Source organism: Podarcis filfolensis, assembly GCF_964270895.1.
Source record: "Podarcis filfolensis genome assembly, chromosome: 3".
Lineage (NCBI taxonomy): Eukaryota > Metazoa > Chordata > Lepidosauria > Squamata > Lacertidae > Podarcis > Podarcis filfolensis.
In genome coordinates this window covers 77,519,218-77,537,974 of record NC_139606.1, presented here as the reverse complement: position 1 = coordinate 77,537,974, position 18,757 = coordinate 77,519,218, and the positions used below count along the sequence as shown (strand labels likewise).

Genomic DNA, 18,757 nt, shown 5'->3' with positions numbered 1-18,757 from the left:
GGCAATGCTCTGAGAAAGCACAGTACAAATAGTAACACTAAGCTGCCATACTGTAGATGTTTGCATTAAGTAATCATAATCATCTCTTTCATCTGCTAGGACATCTTCAGTGAGCCTTGCAGAGTGGCTTGAGCTGTAGTCTGGCTTCGTCCTTCTCAGCATAAATCTGTAATATATCAAAATATTTGAGAGAGAATAAATAACCATTTTATAATTTCTGGATACAATGGTTGGATAAACATAATACTAAGCGCTCCATTTGATAAAAGCTGTTTATGAATTTATCAAACCTAGAATATGAAATATTTTTTTTAAAAGGCACACAAACAGTGCTTAACCAAACTCCCCATTATTCAGTTTAATATTACGTCCTTCATAAATCTGTAGGATAACATACCCGTTAGAGTAATTTAGGCACACATCATCCTAAAGATTTGTGAAGAACATATTATTGAAATGAATAATGAGGTGGGGGGGCGGGGGCTGGCTGAGCACAGTTTGCTCACCTTAAAAAAAAAGTGTTGCATATATTCCAGTTTTGGACAGAAGTCTTTAATTGGATAGAAGTCTAATAATCAAGCCATGCCCTGAGTCACAGAAAGCTCTTGCTTCTCTGCCCCACCCACCCCAAGCTACCATCCCATCCAACTGTCTACACCCATTACCTGGCACACATTAAAATTGGTGAAGCCTTATGATGGGAACCCATGGCACTTATGCAGAAGCACTGCTGTTGCACTGCCAGATCAGTTACGGGTGGAGGTTAAGGATGTTGAGGAACAACCGGTTGGGGGGCAAGTAGGGTGCAACTGGGAGGGAAGGAGTGGGGGGGGGGAACTAAGACGGAGAAGACAGTGAAGTGACCAGGGGCAGAATGGCGGGGAGGAGTCAGAGAGACTAATGTGTATTTGTGTGAATTGCTTGGGGTGCTGGGAGAGGGGTCACATGTGTAAAAAAAGAGAAAAGAAATAGTTTAGTGGCTGGGAGTGATCCTGAGAAGGGAGGGTGTTGTATTTCAGAATGGATAATCCTGAAATAGAGGGGGGATGGGGTGGGGTGATCCTAAGAGAGAAAGGGGGGGTTGGGGATGGGTGATTCTGACAAAGAAAGGGATGCTGGATTTGAGAAACAACCCAGAAACAATATTTGAAGTCTACACTGAATTATCCAGCAGCAACAGGCACGGATTCTATGATGCAGAGGTAATTCCCAGAGAACAGCAGTAAGCAAGAAATTTGCATGCCCTTGAAAGTGAACAGTGTGGTTAAAATACCACAAAGAGATCAAACCACTTGACCTTTGCTTGAGGCGTGAAGGTTTCTCTTGTGTGTAGTCTTTATGGTTATTGAACTCTGATTTTACAGCTTCTTTTTCTATACGATCAGGTACAAGGTGACCATGAGCAGTCTTCATAAGAACTTCAAAGTCAGAATCTGCATCATAATCATCCAAGTCATTCTTTGGTCCAAGGCGGCCGGAACTGGGCACTCCTCCTCCAGGCATTTTAGAGAATACTTCTGCACATTCAATAGGCATGCTGAGCCGATAGAACATGATTTCTGTTTTACTATTCTGAGACCCAAAGGACTTCTGTGTGACCTTCAAGCATGGGGAGCTGTCCGCAGTACCATCTATTCTTGTAACCTACCAAATGCAAAAACTAAAATGTAAAATTAATGAAAAATGTAAAATTGAATGCACATTTACTTGCATTCAAAGGTTTTTAATAGCAAGTAAATATTAAAATATTAATATGAACATCACTGATGCATTTATAACAAGTTAGCAAGGTAAGATTACTATTGGTACAAGCTGCCCATTAGAGCATCAACAGCACAATGAAAAATTTAACCATCCAACAGTTGCAAAAAGCACTTTAGTAATCTAATATTTAGGTAAAAAAAATACAGCAGCCAAGTCTTAGTTTTAAAAATGAAAAGTGACTTCCTTTCAGCCCAGCTGCATCTTTACCTGCATCTTTACAGACATCATATACTACATCATATATGTGTAGGGCAGGTGGGTGTGGCTTGGCTGAAACTGCCTCTTGGGCCAAATGGACAATATTGTGGGTCTAATTAGGCCCATGGACCAGAGGTCCCCCACTGCTGCTTTGTCTTAACCCCACAATGCTTTAGGGGACAGATCCCACACTACATAAACTTTTCCCAACTTCATAATCTAGATCCATCTTTTTCAACCTTAGGTCCCCAAGTGTTGTTGAACTACAACTCTCATCATCCCTAGTTAGCAGGACTAGCGGTCAGGGATGAGGAGAGTGGTAGTCCAACAACATCTGAAAGAAAATAAAAGCACATCCAAGTACTGAGTGATATCTACATGGCATGGGGGGGGATCTAATTTAATACCACACTTGTTGCTTTATGTACTGGAGAGGGGGTATCTGCGCTACCCCTTTCAACCTGGAAGGACGGCACAATGGGGCTTGCCACTGAAGCAGCCTTTCTCAACCTGTGGGTCCCCAGATGTTGTTGAACTACAACTCCCATCACCCCTAGCTAGCAAGGCCAGAGCTCAGGGATGATGGGAGCTTTAGTCCAACAACATCTGGGGACCCACAAGTTGAGAACCACTGCAGTGAAGGCTTGCAACCCTGCATTAGGCATCAACAGTTTGCAGTAAAATAAACTTGGGGATTGCACCTATGCAAAGATGCCTTCTGCACTCACTGAGAAGAGAACTTAGCATACTGAATTCCACCAAGAAACATTGCAACCATATGCAGGTTTATTCAGAAACAGGGATGTAGGAGAATTCTGCTCTGAGGAGATACTTTCCACCTGCTCATTCAGTGTTCAGGAATGGAATTCACTGAAGTGAATGCAATGTGCATTTATTCGTATAATTTTTTTATTAAAAAATCTGCAAGCTTTACATAATTACCGTATTTTTCGCTCTATAAGATGCACCAGACCACAAGACGCACCTAGTTTTTGGAGGAGGAAAACAAGAAAAAAATATTCTGAATTTCAGAAGCCAGAACAGCAAGAGGGATCGCAGCGCAGTGAAAGCAGCAATCCCTCTTGCTGTTCTGGCTTCTGGGATAGCTGCGCAGCCTGCATTCGCTCCATAAGACGCACACACATTTCCCCTTACTTTTTGGGAGGGAAAAAGTGAGTCTTATAGAGCAAAAAATACGGTAATTACTTTGTTATTGTTCTGCAGAGGAATGGAATCAGCACAGGCTAGGGTGAATAAATGCCAAAACGGACATTTCTAACTTCGTTCAGCCCTACACAAAAGTAAGTCCCCACTGAGCTAACTCCCTGATTAGTGAGTGCAAGATGGAATTCTATATCAACTCTCTGCCCATTCCCACAAAATGAACTGAAGATATATCAAACCTCAATATGTTCATGATTTGGTGGTACTGGGAGAAACTGAGGTAGTCTCTTGCTCAGCCATATGGTGATGTCCCTGTTTGTATTCACCGCAAATGGTTCGTAGCCTTCTTGCAAACCACAAATAGTGAAATATTTCAAGGTGCTCACTTCTTTGCCAAAGTTCATTCTGCCCACTTGTGATAATCCCAGGCTACATGCAGGTATAAAGCCTGCCAAAACAAAACAAAAACAGATGCAATCCATGAATCATAAATATTCAAAAAATTGTTTTTATTTATTTACCCCCTCCCCCCACAAGCCAAACGAACTAGTCTCTGAAATATATAATATCATAATTTTATCTAGATAGGAAAATGCATGCAAAAATATATAAATTCAGTACTCATGTGGAACTCCCTATATTGAAAAGGGCAAATTAGCCATATATAATATCATTCCTGGAAACAGACTTCTCAGCAAAGTAAATCAATGGTGTCAAATGTTCACTGCTACATCTGAATAGAGTCCTGGCTCCGCCGAATGCTGTAAAAATACTGCTCCTCAGTTGTATTCTTATAATTTAATGTAAATTGCCTTGGGAATCAGTTGATCAAAAGGTGGAGTATAAAATAAAACTTCTTCCCAAATCCATATATCTTGGATGTCTTCTTTTAAGACTTTCAAATTCCCTTTTGATGTTAGATTTAGGATAATAATAAATGTAGCTAGGAACAAACCCCCAGCTGCACTTGTCTAAATTGTTGCCATTGGGATAAAACATTGTCAGTAGGGTGGGGGAGCAATTTTAACTTACCATATTTCCCTTCTTAAGGGAGGAAATCACCTCCTCCAGGTGGAAGGCAGAGCCCACTTCTGACTCCCATCCCTCCCAAAATGAACCTAGTGGGCAGAAACCCTCAACTCACAGCACAACTGAACAAAAGAGGAAGTTGCTGAAATGAACATGAACAAGTTCAAGCTTAGAACAAGAAATTTAAGATGTGGAGAGGAAAATTCCTCTTAGACCCTGGACTACCGCAACTGCATGTGGCTATGAATATAGTTAGGGCCAAAATAAGCAAATAGACTGCTGTCTGGTCTGTCTCAAGAAAAGTAATTTATGCAACTCAACTCAGCCAGCAGCCTGGCAAATCTCCAACACAGGCTGTCCCCGAATAAAGGTCAAAGAGGAAACAGCAGCTCTAGTAGAATGCAAAGGTCCCTCCTGTTTAATATTTATTTACTTACAGAGGTGTTTTTTGTGGCGCTGCTCAGGTGCATATTTTCATTAAGATACATAATTAGGTTACATGGATGACATGTTAAAAGACTTTTTCCTATAACAGTAAGGAAAGACTTGCCACCAAAGCCAGTTAGCAGCATAAAATAGTTTAAGAACTTAGTATCACCAGCAAATTGTGTGCCGTTTATTGCTGGAACAATTCTTTTCTCAAAATGTGCCTTATGTATTACGAAAATAAATAAAAACTTTATTAAGAGGGGAAAAAGAACTTACCATCACCAACCTCAAAGTCCTTGAATGCTAGCTCGGAACCCGAGTCATCAAGAAGGATTTCTCCATTCAGAGTGAACATCATGGTGCGCTCATTCAAGTCAACCATACAGCCTACAATATCCCCTGTCAGCCAAGAACGGCCAAAATGCTCATTTCCCTGGTGCCACCGTTGAGCCTGGGTAAGAAAGGATTTCATTATTTGAATGAAAGGCAATTAAGAGGACTGTGCCTCCAGTGTATGACTAATAAGCATCCCCAAAGATAAATTAATATGGTACTACAATTAATACTGTCATATAGCATTCTGCAAGTAGTTGCAAGCAACTGTTGGACTGCAAATCTTACAATTAGTATTGTGAAAGGTTAACAGTATTGGTGTTAAAAGATTTGTAGGGCATATTGTCATTTCAACACAAACCACAGAAGCAGAATCCAAAGAATATTTATTTTATTATTGTAAGCCAACTGATTTGATTTGCTTTTTTGCAAATTATCATTTATTAGTGTAATAGTATTCAGGATGTTGGCTGGCTGGAACCCTGCACCAGAGAATTCATGTTAGTAGTTGAGGATGCACTGCAACATTTTGTTCCTTGACCTATGATTGAGACAGGAGCAGCTGAAGTATGGAAGGTGTGTCAGTTGGGGAGGGGGGAGAGAACAACAGTGAGCAGAGGGAGAGAGACCACTGACCTGCTCAACCCTGACAGCTTAAATATCAGAGGGGAGTAGAATTGCAGAATACATGCCCTAGTGGTAGTCCCCTTCCACCTTGCAGGGACTAAAGAGGAATATTTCAGAAGAGGAGGGACGGTAAAGAAGGTCCCCATTCCCTCTTATTTGCTCTCCAGAGCTGATCCTCACCCACCCAGTACATGGATAGAAAATGCTTAGGTATACAGTACAGAACAGCCTTGATTGGGAAGGGGGGGAAATGTGCTTTAGAAATAAGTCCCATTATGATAAGCACTCATATATACTATATACACATATCACTGTCTCAGGGTACAGCTTGTGGGTTGCAGTAGGCAGCTGGCTCCATTTCTGAGCCAGCAGTTGACTCCTTCCTCAAGTCACTATTTTGCAGCATGACCAGACTCTAGCTCCTGGACTTTGACATTCTAGTACAAAACAAAATAGAACCCGCAAGTCTAAACTCAACCCAGAGATGGATGAATGAATAAATAAATAAATAAATATGTACCTTGAATCCATCAAAAACAAATGCTTGTTCATCTGATCCAAGCTCTTGATCCGGTTGACAACCCGGCATGGCCCAACCAACCCTCATGTCTCCTGCGGTCACTACTTCAAACTCAAAATACCACTTTCCTGTTTTCACTGCATATGTCTTCTCTGTTCGGAAGATCCTAAACCTTTCCATCATACCACAGAATACATCTGGTCTTGCGGCTGCAAAATTTAAAATATAATAAACATTTATTTATTTTTTGAAAATAGGAAAGTAGCTGATTGAAGGCGCTTCATCATTGTGGAGGTCCCAGCTTTGCCCAGTTACCCAGGAGCAACTTTCATTGAACACAAAAGGTCTTCATTTAGAGTAAACAAGCATAGGATTGCAGTATAAACTCCTGATAGTGAAATATGTTTCAGACCTAACCATCCATTCCTGACAGCACATCAGTGCTTCCTGTGGCTTATGAAACTTATAACAAAACATCTGGAGGATGGCTGTCATAGATGAGCAACTTATAACACCTCACTTGAAAAATGTTGTGTAATAAGAAATCTTGCTTAAGCAGAGGATATAGTACTAGAAAACAAAACGAAAACCAGATCTGAGATAGTTATTAAAGCCAACTACAGGAGCTAATGGGGAAAGAATGAAAACATGAATAAGAAATAATGTTTACAAATTTCCCTTTTATTTATTCATTAGGATGATTTCCTTTAAGAACTAAGATACCATTCTAACTGAATTGGAAACAACTTCCAGCATGGTAAGAAAACTGTCAAAATCAAGGAATCATGACTGAATTGAGATTTGACAGCTAAAGATGCAATCCTAACCCCACACTAAGGCCCAAATAATTTCAGTAGGACATATGTCTGAGTTGACATGGTTAGGATTGCAACCTAACGTTCTTCACCATACCCAGCCTCCATGGGGCATTCCTAAATTCTGTTAGTATGTAGTACACTTTAAGAATTTGAATTTTTTTAATATATAAAAGTTGCATAGTTATGATGAAAGCACTTGTATTATTGCTCTCATGCGCTTATTTAAAAAAGCAGCATTTCAATACCATGGTCTTGATCAGGAGCCTCAAGGTTATAACCATAGCCAATGAGGGTACGAACTGCTTCCCGGAGACTGTCTTTGTTTGATTTCTTGGTGCGATCATCAAGAAGGGCATAGGGGACAAGTCGAGGGTTTCGACGGTTCTTCACATCCTGAAGAAAGATAAAAGTAATTAATTACAAAGTCAAGTTTTAGCAAATTTTATAAGATTTTTTTAAAAAAAATATTGTGTATTAGAAGATCAGGACTGAACCAAAATATCTGATGTTTAGACAAAGAGCAATTAATTGGTACAATGAATATTGTACTTAAAAATTGGGCTAATTCTGTAAAAATCACAAGTATATAAGTATACTACTTATTTAGCGTTTACACACACACACACAAACACAATTGGTTGTGTGTGCATATATATGTGCTTCTTTTGAATCAGCTTTCATACTTTGGTTCAGATATCTGAACACAATATATCTGTGTATGCCACCAGGCAGAAGAGGTGTCTGTACAAATATACCACAGTTTTTATCTTCGAAATATGCACACCTGGGAAAAGATTGAGCTACTTGTATTTTTAAAGGGGGGGGGGGATTATTTCCCCTATTTTGTACTGTGATATCTGAATGACATTACAAAAACTGTTTCAGGATAAGCAGTCCTTGCATAATATAGCAGTAGCAGAGCTATTTTCCAAGGCAAAAAGCAAAGCACCAGAACCATTATGACTTGGATTACTGTTTGTTTGCTATAGCCAAAGCAGAGAAACCATGCTATGTGTTAGGCAACCTGACATGTATGCAAGTAATCAAAATTAGTTAATGTTCCCATTTACTCAGAAAGGGTTCATTTCACTAAAAGGCATTTCTCCATGAGAAAATATCCTTTTAGTATATGTATTAGAACAGGGCTCAACAACCTTTCTGGATCAGTGAGCACATTTCAGATTATGAGAAGGTGCTGGGGATGCCAGTCACAAAATAGTTACCATGGAAGCATGGCATAACATAAAATGGCTGCCATAGGAGGCGTGGCATAAAACCAAATTAATGTACAGTTATTGCTATTCCCCCACCCCAATAACTTCATGTTTGCTGTCAGATGTCAATTGTGTTCTGCTGGTTCTGATTGTGGGGACTGATTCCCCTGAACACACAAACCGCCACACAAAAATGCTGTTACTGTTCCCCAGTACAATGAAAAAATATACAAAGTGACCACATCACACGCATTCACACACACACACACACACACACACACACACACAGTCACCACATGTATCTCTCTCTTACACACACACACACACACACACACACACACACTTAACATGTACAGAGTCACATAACCATCTCTCCCTCTCTCATACAGTTGAACATACAGGCTGCATACCTCTCTCTCTCTCTCTCATTCACTCACTCACACACACACACACACACACACACACACCCCACGTACATCTATCCTCCTCTCTGCCCAAGGGCATCTCTCAATTACACAAACACCCACCCATTCAGAAAAGCATCTCCAAAGGTGAAGGAAGTGCCTGCTACTTCTTTTTCATCCAAAAAAATGCATGAGGACCATCAACCTGGTGCCCACAGGCACCACCGGGTTGGTGATCCTTATAATAAAACCATGCAACTTATGATTAACCAGATTCACTCTGAGCCCTATAAATACCTTTTCCGATAAACATGATACTGTGAGGTTTATCACTTTTGCTTCACCCTCAGAGGTGCACTCCATTGTGTCTCAAGACAGATGGATGGCAACAACAACCATCTTTCATTCTTTGTTTCCCAGGGACCTTCAAAGGGTATAGCGAGCCTACATTGCCATGCAAAATCTATTTCCTTTGGTGGACAAAAGTGAGCCTAGTAATGCATCTATTTTGGTTTGTCTTCATTATAGTTGGAGAAGGCAGAATGAAGTTCACTATGACAAAGTACAAGAAGCTGCGACCTGGTCCAAAATGGAGGCAACCAAAGCCATGGATTGTCAAAAGAAGCTCTATCGCCATGAGCAAACCAGCCATTGTGCCATGTGCTACAGCAGATGGAACAAGATGTATTTTCACCAGCTAGCCAGAATCTCTCATTTCATGGTGAATCCAATTCTATTCACTCTTTGTTGTGCGAGCATAGAGGAAGATGGATATTCCCATTTGCATTAAATGTAACTATGAAGTTCAACATGAGAGCATCATGATGCATGTCAAGCACCAAAATGAACATCTGTATCAGTTGCGCATGCAAATCTGCTTTAATGGGCTGTGGTGTTGTGATGTGGATGAAATAACAATCCACATCATAACACCACAAGATAAAATGTAACCAATGCTCCCACACCCATCCATGATTTCTGACACTGGTATTTGTTATTGACAGCCATCTTTGATAGTTCATAAGAAGAGGAAAATGGGGTGGGGCTGGAACTCATTGCTATTTAATTTCAGATTTTTCTGGAATTTTCAGATACCTGAAGATTGTTGAAGGTCTTCTTTTGTATAGCACCAATCCTGAGGAACTGAAATAACTGGAAGAGTATGAAAATACACCTCTAGACCTAACCTTTGTAGGGGCCAAAGTCCTATCATCATTTATATTTTGTCCTTTGTGCATAATTTATTTTTACCTTATTCTAATACCATATTTTTTGCTCACTTACTTATCACTTACTAGATCTTAGCAGTCTAACAAAGTGAAAATTATTATTATTTTAACTGCAGCACTGTATGTACCAAACAAAACTTGAAGTGAAAGTTTTGGTTAAGAGATTGAACAAATTAACAAAATAGAAACTTTTCCTTCTCGGGAAGGAGTTTAATAACAAATAATTTTTAAGAATTGTTAGTGCAATAAATAGTGCCTGCACCAGTACTGTCACACCATCACAAAACATGGAATTATATCAGAAAGGATGTTCCAGCTGAAGTGAAGGGAGACGTGACTACCTGACTTACAGAATTGGATGCAGTTTGGTTGTTTAATGACATCAGTTTACAACTATATATCTAGAACAGTCTTTCCCATCTCTGAGTTCCCACACATTGTAGGGCAAAAACTCCTATCATCCCCAACCATTTACCATGCTGGCTAGAGATAATGAAAGTAGGGGATTCGGGTTTGGAGAAGACTGCTTTAGAACATGCTCATAAAACAAGATGCCTACAATCTGGATGTGTTATTTTGAAATTTTGTTTTTGCTGGCTTCACAAAGATACCTAGACGGCCAGCATGAGAAGCAGAATTCTAAACTAGATGGCATTCTTTTTAGGCCATCGAATATTATGTAGCTTAATCGTTTTTCATGTTTCAATTGACCTCCAGGGAAAATCAAGCTTTCACCTACCCAATAACATTTTGAAAATCCAAGTTTACAGTTCACTCCAATATATCAATACTGACATTGGAAGCCTATACAAGCATGAGAAACAGCCAGTAGACCTAACAGTAATGCAAAGATCTCACTCCATTTCTACCCTAGCAGTATTCTTGGACAGTTATGTCAATTTATCATCTGGGGAATTTCTACTCACAGCACCCCATCCTACCCTAGAGAATATCATAGGGTGGTGATCCAAGAATAGAGATTTTCTGCTCTTGCCACTGTACTATAGAAAGCCCTTCCCTCTGCCATATGTGAAGCAGCAACTATCAGTTGCTTCAGACAACTTGGCAAAGACTCTTCTATAAGACTGGATCCTGTTTTATATGACTGAATATTCTGAATTTCTGTTTTATTCAATTTTATATGTTTTTATGTGTTTCTCCATTGCTGTTTTACTGGTTTTAGGCTGTGTTTTTTTATGAAAGCTATACTGCTAGTTTTTTTAAGACTGTACACCACTTAGAGATTATTTTAAATGTTAAGCAGTATATAATTGAACTACCACAAGGGAATTTGCTTGATAGCTTGCATTAGCCTACTGTGATAGCAAGGGTCTGGACATACCATACATCTTAGAAAAATAGGTCACACTGCTCAACTTAAAATATTTCACAGCAAAGCTTTTAGACTATTAGGGATGTTTGTGCACTACACACTCTTGCTCCAGATACTCACCTGGTGCCTTTTCTACAAAATTTAACCTTCCTTTCACTTCAGAATTCTATGGGAAGTGCTGAATGAGCAAAGTTCTAAGAAACTCATTGCAACACTTAACAATAGCCTCTTATAAAGAGAGTAGTTACAACAACTTGAAATGTGTGTAAGAAAGCAGTCCTCTCTTTTTTATGAGATGTACTTAATAACTGAAAAGGAAAACGGGTGTCATTGCTTTTTTCCTATTTTTTTACATAGATTCAATGACATAAATCTAGTATATAATGAACTGCAGCAACTGCATTTTAATAAAAGATAGAAAATGTGAAAGTACATAGGATCCTGATGGCTAAACCTGGGGCTTAGTTACTAAAGGCAAACTGGATTATAGTCACAAATCTACCTCTTCATAACATGCACTGTTTTCATAATTTAGAATTTAGGTGGATTTTGAAATATACTGTTGCAATTAGTAATTAATTAAATACATGCTATATTTTAAATCTTATAAGATTGTATTGATTCAAATATGACCTAAAATACGATACACCCTCCTATAAAGGGACACTGTCAAGTATTTTCATTAAGTTCAGAATTTATTTTGTGTTTGATCCAATAGTGCCCTTCTGTACACAAGAGGGCTCCTTTCATGAATGCAAGGGCCTTCAATCAAGTTTAGGCTCTCACTAATGGAAGGGGTGGTTTTCACGCATTCCCCCTTGATGTTTCCTGTGCTGTTCTGGAGGGTCCCCAAGCCACTGGAGCAGATTTTCAGGGGTACCGGAGGGAGTGGGTATCACTGAAAATCACCTCTCCCCCTTCCATTAGCAGATGTTGGAGTGTCCTTTTGGTGGGAAGAACACTGGCAACACTAGATCTAACCTTTCACCATTGCAAACCAATGCACTTTTAAGAAGCTGTGCCTTACTTACAGTACTTACTTGTTTGTGATCCCTGCCATCAATGCTGTCAGCACAGTTCTGTGAAGAGGGCATACTAAATAACGTGTGGTCCTTCTGCTGGCTGGCTGGCTGGCTCTGCAGCAGCAGAATAAAAATACTGTGTACAATCATGCATAAACAGCAGCTAATGCTCTTGAAAGGTTCCTTGGAAAGAAGTGGTGGATTCCATAGAAGAAAATAAGGGATTTCTAACAACAGAAATGAGTAATAATAGGGACATAAACTACTTGACAGTATCCCTTTAATTTTCAGTACGGAAAATAAGAAAAATTCAGCAAAGCATCTGGGTCCATCATTCAATGAGATTGAGTTTACTTCTTACAGTAGTTTCCATGATTGATTAAAGGTGGAACTAGACCATGAGAGGGACACAGAGCTGCCATTGTCCTGTGGCTCTTCCCTCTTGTTTAATGCATGGTACAACATAGCAAGAATGCATTTGTCTACTACCAATTCCCTCCTTGACTTCATCAACTGTCACTGCAATGATACCACATCATATCACATGTTGTGTTAAACAGCACAGAGAAGGAAGGTGACATATATTTCTACCCTAAGTGTCTTTCGCAAGTTCTTTCCTACAAATTGCATTCACTGAAAGATTGTTCCTTAATATGATTTCTTCACTTGCTAGAAAAAGAGCTATGCATCAAAGCACTTTGAGCCAACGTATTGTACTGTAACATCTCACAGTAAAATCCAGCTGTGACAAATGTAACCAGTGATATACTCCAGTAAGGAAGCTAAGCAGAAGCGTTAGTACAGATATATCAAATAAAGGGAAGCAATGTGTTTATGAAAAACGAAGATTAGAGTCACACTACCTTTTTTTCCTCTTCTGGAATCACAATCCTTTTCATAGACCAGCCACATTTATTGTTGCCAAATCCAACTGTCCTCTCAAATTTTTTCAGACCTAATTTGCAGAGATTTTTTTTCCTGGCTACAAAATGTAACTGAAGCACCAGCCTATTTAGTGTAATCAAGGATTCAATACAAAGTTGGAAAAAATATAAGAAGTAGCAAAAAGTAGATATGCCTATGATCTACTCATTTCATCCCACTGGAACTGTCCCAGTCTAGTTTCGGAATGCTTTTCTGTGCATTCATTTGAATGGGGAACACCTGGAAGCTGGAAAAAATAATGGGAGTGGTATAACTGATATTGGGACTCTCTCCAATTTAAAAAAACCCCACACAGCCTTGGTCTGTAGAGGGTCTCAAGTCAGATTTTCTGGGTCAACACACGTGGACCTAGCTTGTTTGAAATTTTGCTGGCCCAAGTCCATGTGCCAGGCTTCCATCAGTCCTGGGTAGGCTTGGCTATCCTACTCATCTTCTCTGCCCACATCCACTTGGGCATGCCAACCCACTTTGTACATCTCGCGTTTTAGACTACTGTTGGCTCTGGCTTATTGCAGGTAGCATAGCCTCTAAAGAGGGCTCCAATTCAAACATTTCCAGTATCCACAGCTTAAAACTTTTCAATGCAATGGTTGGTTGTGGTGCTAATTTACCACACTCCCCATGTCATATATCTGTCATGAGTGGATATCAAGAATGCAAAGTTATTTGGAAGCTAAGCTCCACTGATTTTAAGAAGCTTCAGAGGTAGGCTTAAGATTGCAGGCCTAGTTACAAAAAATTATTTTAAAAAATAGCAATATGAGAAATATTTGACAGAAACTGTGGCCGTTTATTTATCTCTATTGTAAAGACTACAGCGGCCTTCATAATTTCAATCAAAATATCTATAAGAAATGAAATATGAAATGCTAAATTAATCAACCAGTATATTGATAGATGCTTAACGCATTGTTTGCTTAAGTACCATGTACAACTATGTTCAGTCATTATAATTTATATTAGGGCTCACAAGGACTCATTCCATGGCTCTTTTGAATGACTAGGTCATTCTTGAATAATGGGAAGTGATACATAATGGGATTGCGTTGAAACACATTTAGAACAGTTCCTCTCATTACTAAGTATCTAGTTTTAGGAGAACAGTTTATAGGTTAGAAAAAAATTATGCTCAAACACTATTATTTTCACTACTTTCTCATAACTGTAGAATAAGAGAGAAACTCCGATTTCCACCCACTCACCACCCATAGTTTTGTAGCCTTTATAGCATCCGTGTATCTTCTGATGGATGGTGAAAATTGTGCAAATAAATCCCAGGAAAATGTTTTTAGGGTTTTATCTAGATTGCTGCTTTTTTTTAATCACAAGAAAACTTTACTCTAGAGCTCATCAGTTCCCAAATTTCCATCAATAATGTGGTGTGAATAAGAACTCTGGACATTTCTACAAATGGTGGACATTCCTGCTCTAGAAATAATGATGTGGAATGCCCACTTATTTCCATCAATACTACATGAAATCCTTGCTGTGGTATATAACCACATACTGTGCTGAAACTTTTATTGGTGGAAATGTTTATTGTGTGGAAAACAGTCAGCAATAACACAGAAACAGAAATACAATGGAGTGGTGCCTACAACAATACAGGGAATGCAGGAAAGCATAGAGTTGTAGCAAAAGAGAAAGCTCTCAGACCAACAGAAGGAAAGGCATTTGTATCATATAGTTGATTTTATTTAAGCAGCATCTCCAGCATTCAATAAGGTCAAAGGATATTTTGTGTGGGTGGGTGTGTCTGTGTCTGTGTGTGTGCGCGTGTGTACAAAAGCTGCTGAAGCTCTGACTTTCAGATAAAAGATAGGCAGAAGACCACAGGCTTAAAGTAGTTTCCTGGCTGGAAGCAAAATGTATTTGCAAATTTCCTACAACATGCTTAAAGCTGAATACATAATCTGGAGCCAGTCAGCTCTAACAACTAGTTTATATGCAGCAACTAATGGCTCTGGAAGATAAAATGCATCTCGGTTTACTTCAAAAGATGCACCCAGCCACTTCAGTGCAAACTTCTATGCCAAGGCCCCATGACTCATGGTCCCCTTGTGAATAAATAAAGCACATGAACAAGCAGGTTTTGGTTTATGGGTTTAAATAGGCAACAATAATAACAACAATTAATAATAATACAGTCATACCTTGGAAGTCAAACGGAATCCATTCCAGAAGTCCGTTCGACTTCCAAAACGTTCGGAAACCAAAGCACGGCTTCTGATTGGCTGCAGGAAGCTTCTGCAGCCAATTGGAAGCCGTGGAAGCCCCATTGGATGTTCGCCTCCGAAAGAATGTCCGAAAACTGGGACACTCACTTCCAGGTTCTGATAGTTCGGGAGCCAAAGCGTTCGAGATCCAAAGTACGACTGTAATATATTATTTATACCCCACCCATCTGGCTAGGTTTCCCCAGCCACTCGGGGCGGCTCCCAACAGAATATTAAAAACATGATAAAACATTAAACATTAAAAAAAGGCCCTAAACAGGGTTTCCTTCAGATGTCTTCTAAAATTCAGATAGTTGTTTATTTCCTTGACATCTGATAGGAGGGCGTTCCACAGGGTGGGCGCCACTACTGAGAAGGCCCTCTGTTTGGTTTCCCTGAAACCTCACTCTGTAACCCCTTGGCTGGGTCACTGCGGGGCCTGGCTGCAACACTGCTCGCTGAATAAGGTAAGGGGACTTTCAAAAATCAATCTGCATTAACATCAGGTGGGCATGCAGAAGATGATGATGCTTGAAGTTTTCACTACTTGACTAAGAAACAGACATTTCTAGTGACTTAGGTTTAATACAGATAATTGATGAACAGTAAGTAACCTAGAAATACATAAAGGTAAAGGTAAAGGTACCCCTGCCCGTACGGGCCAGTCTTGACAGACTCGGGTTGTGCGCTCATCTCACTCTAGAGGCCGGGAGCCAGCGCTGTCCGCAGACACTTCCGGGTCACATGGCCAGCGTGACGAAGCTGCATCTGGCGAGCCAGCGCAGCACACGGAAATGCCGTTTACCTTCCCGCTGGTAAGCGGTCCCTATTTATCTACTTGCACCATGGGGTGCTTTCGAACTGCTAGGTTGGCAGGCGCTGGGACCGAACGACGGGAGCGCACCCCGCTGCGGGGATTCGAACCGCCGACCATGCGATCAGCAAGTCCTAGGCGCTGAGGTTTTACCCACAGTGCCACCCGCGTCCCAATACATACATAGCCTCAACTTAATACATAGCCTCAACTTAAATATGATAGAAGGATGTAATTCACTGTTATAAATATATTGTTCCTAAATATGAGAATATGCATGTGAATTTGTGTTGTTGCAGTTGTCATCACACTATAAAGGGAAAACATACTCTTCTTTTAACGCAAGACATGGATCTCAAATAAAAAGCTGATGATTGTGTCAGTGCAAAAAGCAAACGAAAACAAAAGAAACTTCTACATCCCAGTTAGAAATAAATAATGATGATGATGAGCTGTGATTATGTTACAGCAAAAAGCTTGTTACATTTTGAAAATTACTTTTCTATAACATAGTGGTAATTTAGTTACAAAGGTTGTATTCATTAGAACTCAGTTTTCCAACTGTGAAATGCTACTGTACTTTTTGGCAGGACTGAAGATGCTTATTTTTTAGTATATTGAGTATAGTAGCTTGATACAATGACAATGTTTGGATGTTAAATCTCAATTTACCAAACTCAATACATAAACAATACTTTTGCCTATGTATGCAGCCTCTTTGTTCCTTTCTTCACGCTGCGAACAAACAAACCAGGAAGTCTTCAATTAAGAATAGCTTCCTGTTTTGCCTAAACAAGGAAACTATGGTTACAGCTTTCGAACGTGTCAGGATATTAAACTATAGTTTAAAATTGGATTTAAATACTAGTTTGTTCCAAAAGTAGTAACCGTAGTTTCATGGGTTTGGTTAATTAGAGGCTTTGTGGTTTAACTGTGACTTGTGCAGAGGGAGAGGAATGAAGGGGCTTAATTTACAGGGGAAAGGTTCATTCATAGCTCAATGATCACATCTGCAACAGATTTCTATACAGGTTTTTCTGTAAGGAAAATTATATTTACTTCAATAATAATTTACTATACTTTACTCCCCCCCCCAATAGAATGCACATGCATACACCTCACCCTGATGCCATTCCTTAGAGACTGAGTTCCCAACTCAATGGAATGGTAAGGTTAAGAAATCATCCAGAAGATTTTAATAACTATCACCCAGTTGTAAATGTCTCCTTCCAAGGAAAGGTTCTTGAGCAAGTGGTCACCATCCAGCTCCAGACTACCTTGGACAAGAATGATTTAATAGAACCATTTTGATTGGTGTTTAGGCCTTGTTTTGGCACAGAAACTGCCTTGGTTGCCTTGCACAAATATCTCTGTTGGGGGAAAGGGTGTGTGTGTGTGTGTGTGTCCCTGTTGATTCGCCTTGATCTCTCAGCAGCTTTCAATGCCATGAAGCAAGGTGTTCTCCTGGAGCAGCTGTCTGAATTTGGACTGGGTGGCACTGTGTTGCGATGATTCCAGGCTTACTTGGATGGCCACCCCCAGAGAGTGGTACTTGGGGTATACTGCTCGACTGTCTTCAATTGGGTTGATCCAAAAGGGTTGATCTTATCCCCCATGCTGTTTAACATCTACATGAAGCTGCTGATCAAAGCAATCCAGAGATTTGGAGTGAGTTTTCATATGGAGAGTTGTCTTTGAGATATTATAGCCCTGGTGTGGGTGTAGTGGTTAAGAGCGGTAGACTCCTAATCTGGTGAACCGGGTTCACGTTTCCGCTCCTCCACGTGCAGCTGCTGGGTGACCTTGGGCTAGTCACACTTCTTTGAAGTCTCTCAGCCCCACTCATCTCACAGAGTGTTTGTTGTGGGGGAGGAAGGGAAAGGAGAATGTTAGCCGCTTTGAGACTCCTTTGGGTAGTGATAAAGCGGGATATCAAATCCAAACTCTTCTGGTCCATAAATACCACTTCTACCCCGTATTAATCAGATGGGAACTGGGCATTTTATGTATCTTGCATTGTTAGTGTTTTAAATTTTCTCTAGGGTTTTTTTAATAGCTTTTTATTGGGTTTTATAAACAAGCATCATAGTATAATAAATAATACAAATAAATAGACCAAGCCTTCTCATGTCATCTGTATATCACAAAAATAACACAATAAATTTGCAATAATATCTGTAACGTAAGTTTCATTATTAGTGGTCAATGTGTAAGCTCTTGGTTTGTGAATTAAACAAAAACAGAGGGGAAACAGGATAGAACAGAACTAACAGATAACATTCAGCATTGCAGAGCTAAACACCTAATCAGGAGCCCTTGTGGTTTTGCTTAGATTAAATATTGAGTAATGGTCATTTCTGCTCAATGAAGAAATATGAAGTGTTGGCATATTGATGAACGTGGGTTGAAAGTGAAAACAATGTTTAAATTTAAATTTACACCAACCAGATTCAACCAATTGCTGATGGGGGGAAGGGGGAATTGTTCATTTTTTGAATTACTGACATATGCTATGAGATTAAACCACATTTCGGTAAAGCCATTTTTTTTATCTGTCCACAAGTCAACCATAGTTTAGTCAACCTCTCAAGCAGGGCTGTTTCCCAAACTGTTTTGTACCAATTATCTAGTGTTGTGCCAGAAAGGTCTTTCCAGTGTCTCGTTACGTTGCATCTGCCACTTGATATAAATGGCTTAT

At 39.7% G+C, this 18,757-nt stretch overlaps 1 protein-coding gene across 1 annotated transcript in view; it reads right to left on the bottom strand.

Annotated features, from left to right (window-relative positions):
- Positions 1 to 18,757, bottom strand: part of RYR2 (ryanodine receptor 2) — a 246,664-nt gene that overhangs the window by 120,956 nt on the left and 106,951 nt on the right. The window contains 6 exon segments of the mRNA XM_083606142.1: positions 52 to 166; positions 1,298 to 1,644; positions 3,366 to 3,574; positions 4,861 to 5,035; positions 6,065 to 6,273; positions 7,128 to 7,275. Of these exon segments, the coding sequence (XP_083462268.1) occupies positions 52 to 166; positions 1,298 to 1,644; positions 3,366 to 3,574; positions 4,861 to 5,035; positions 6,065 to 6,273; positions 7,128 to 7,275 (1,203 nt within the window).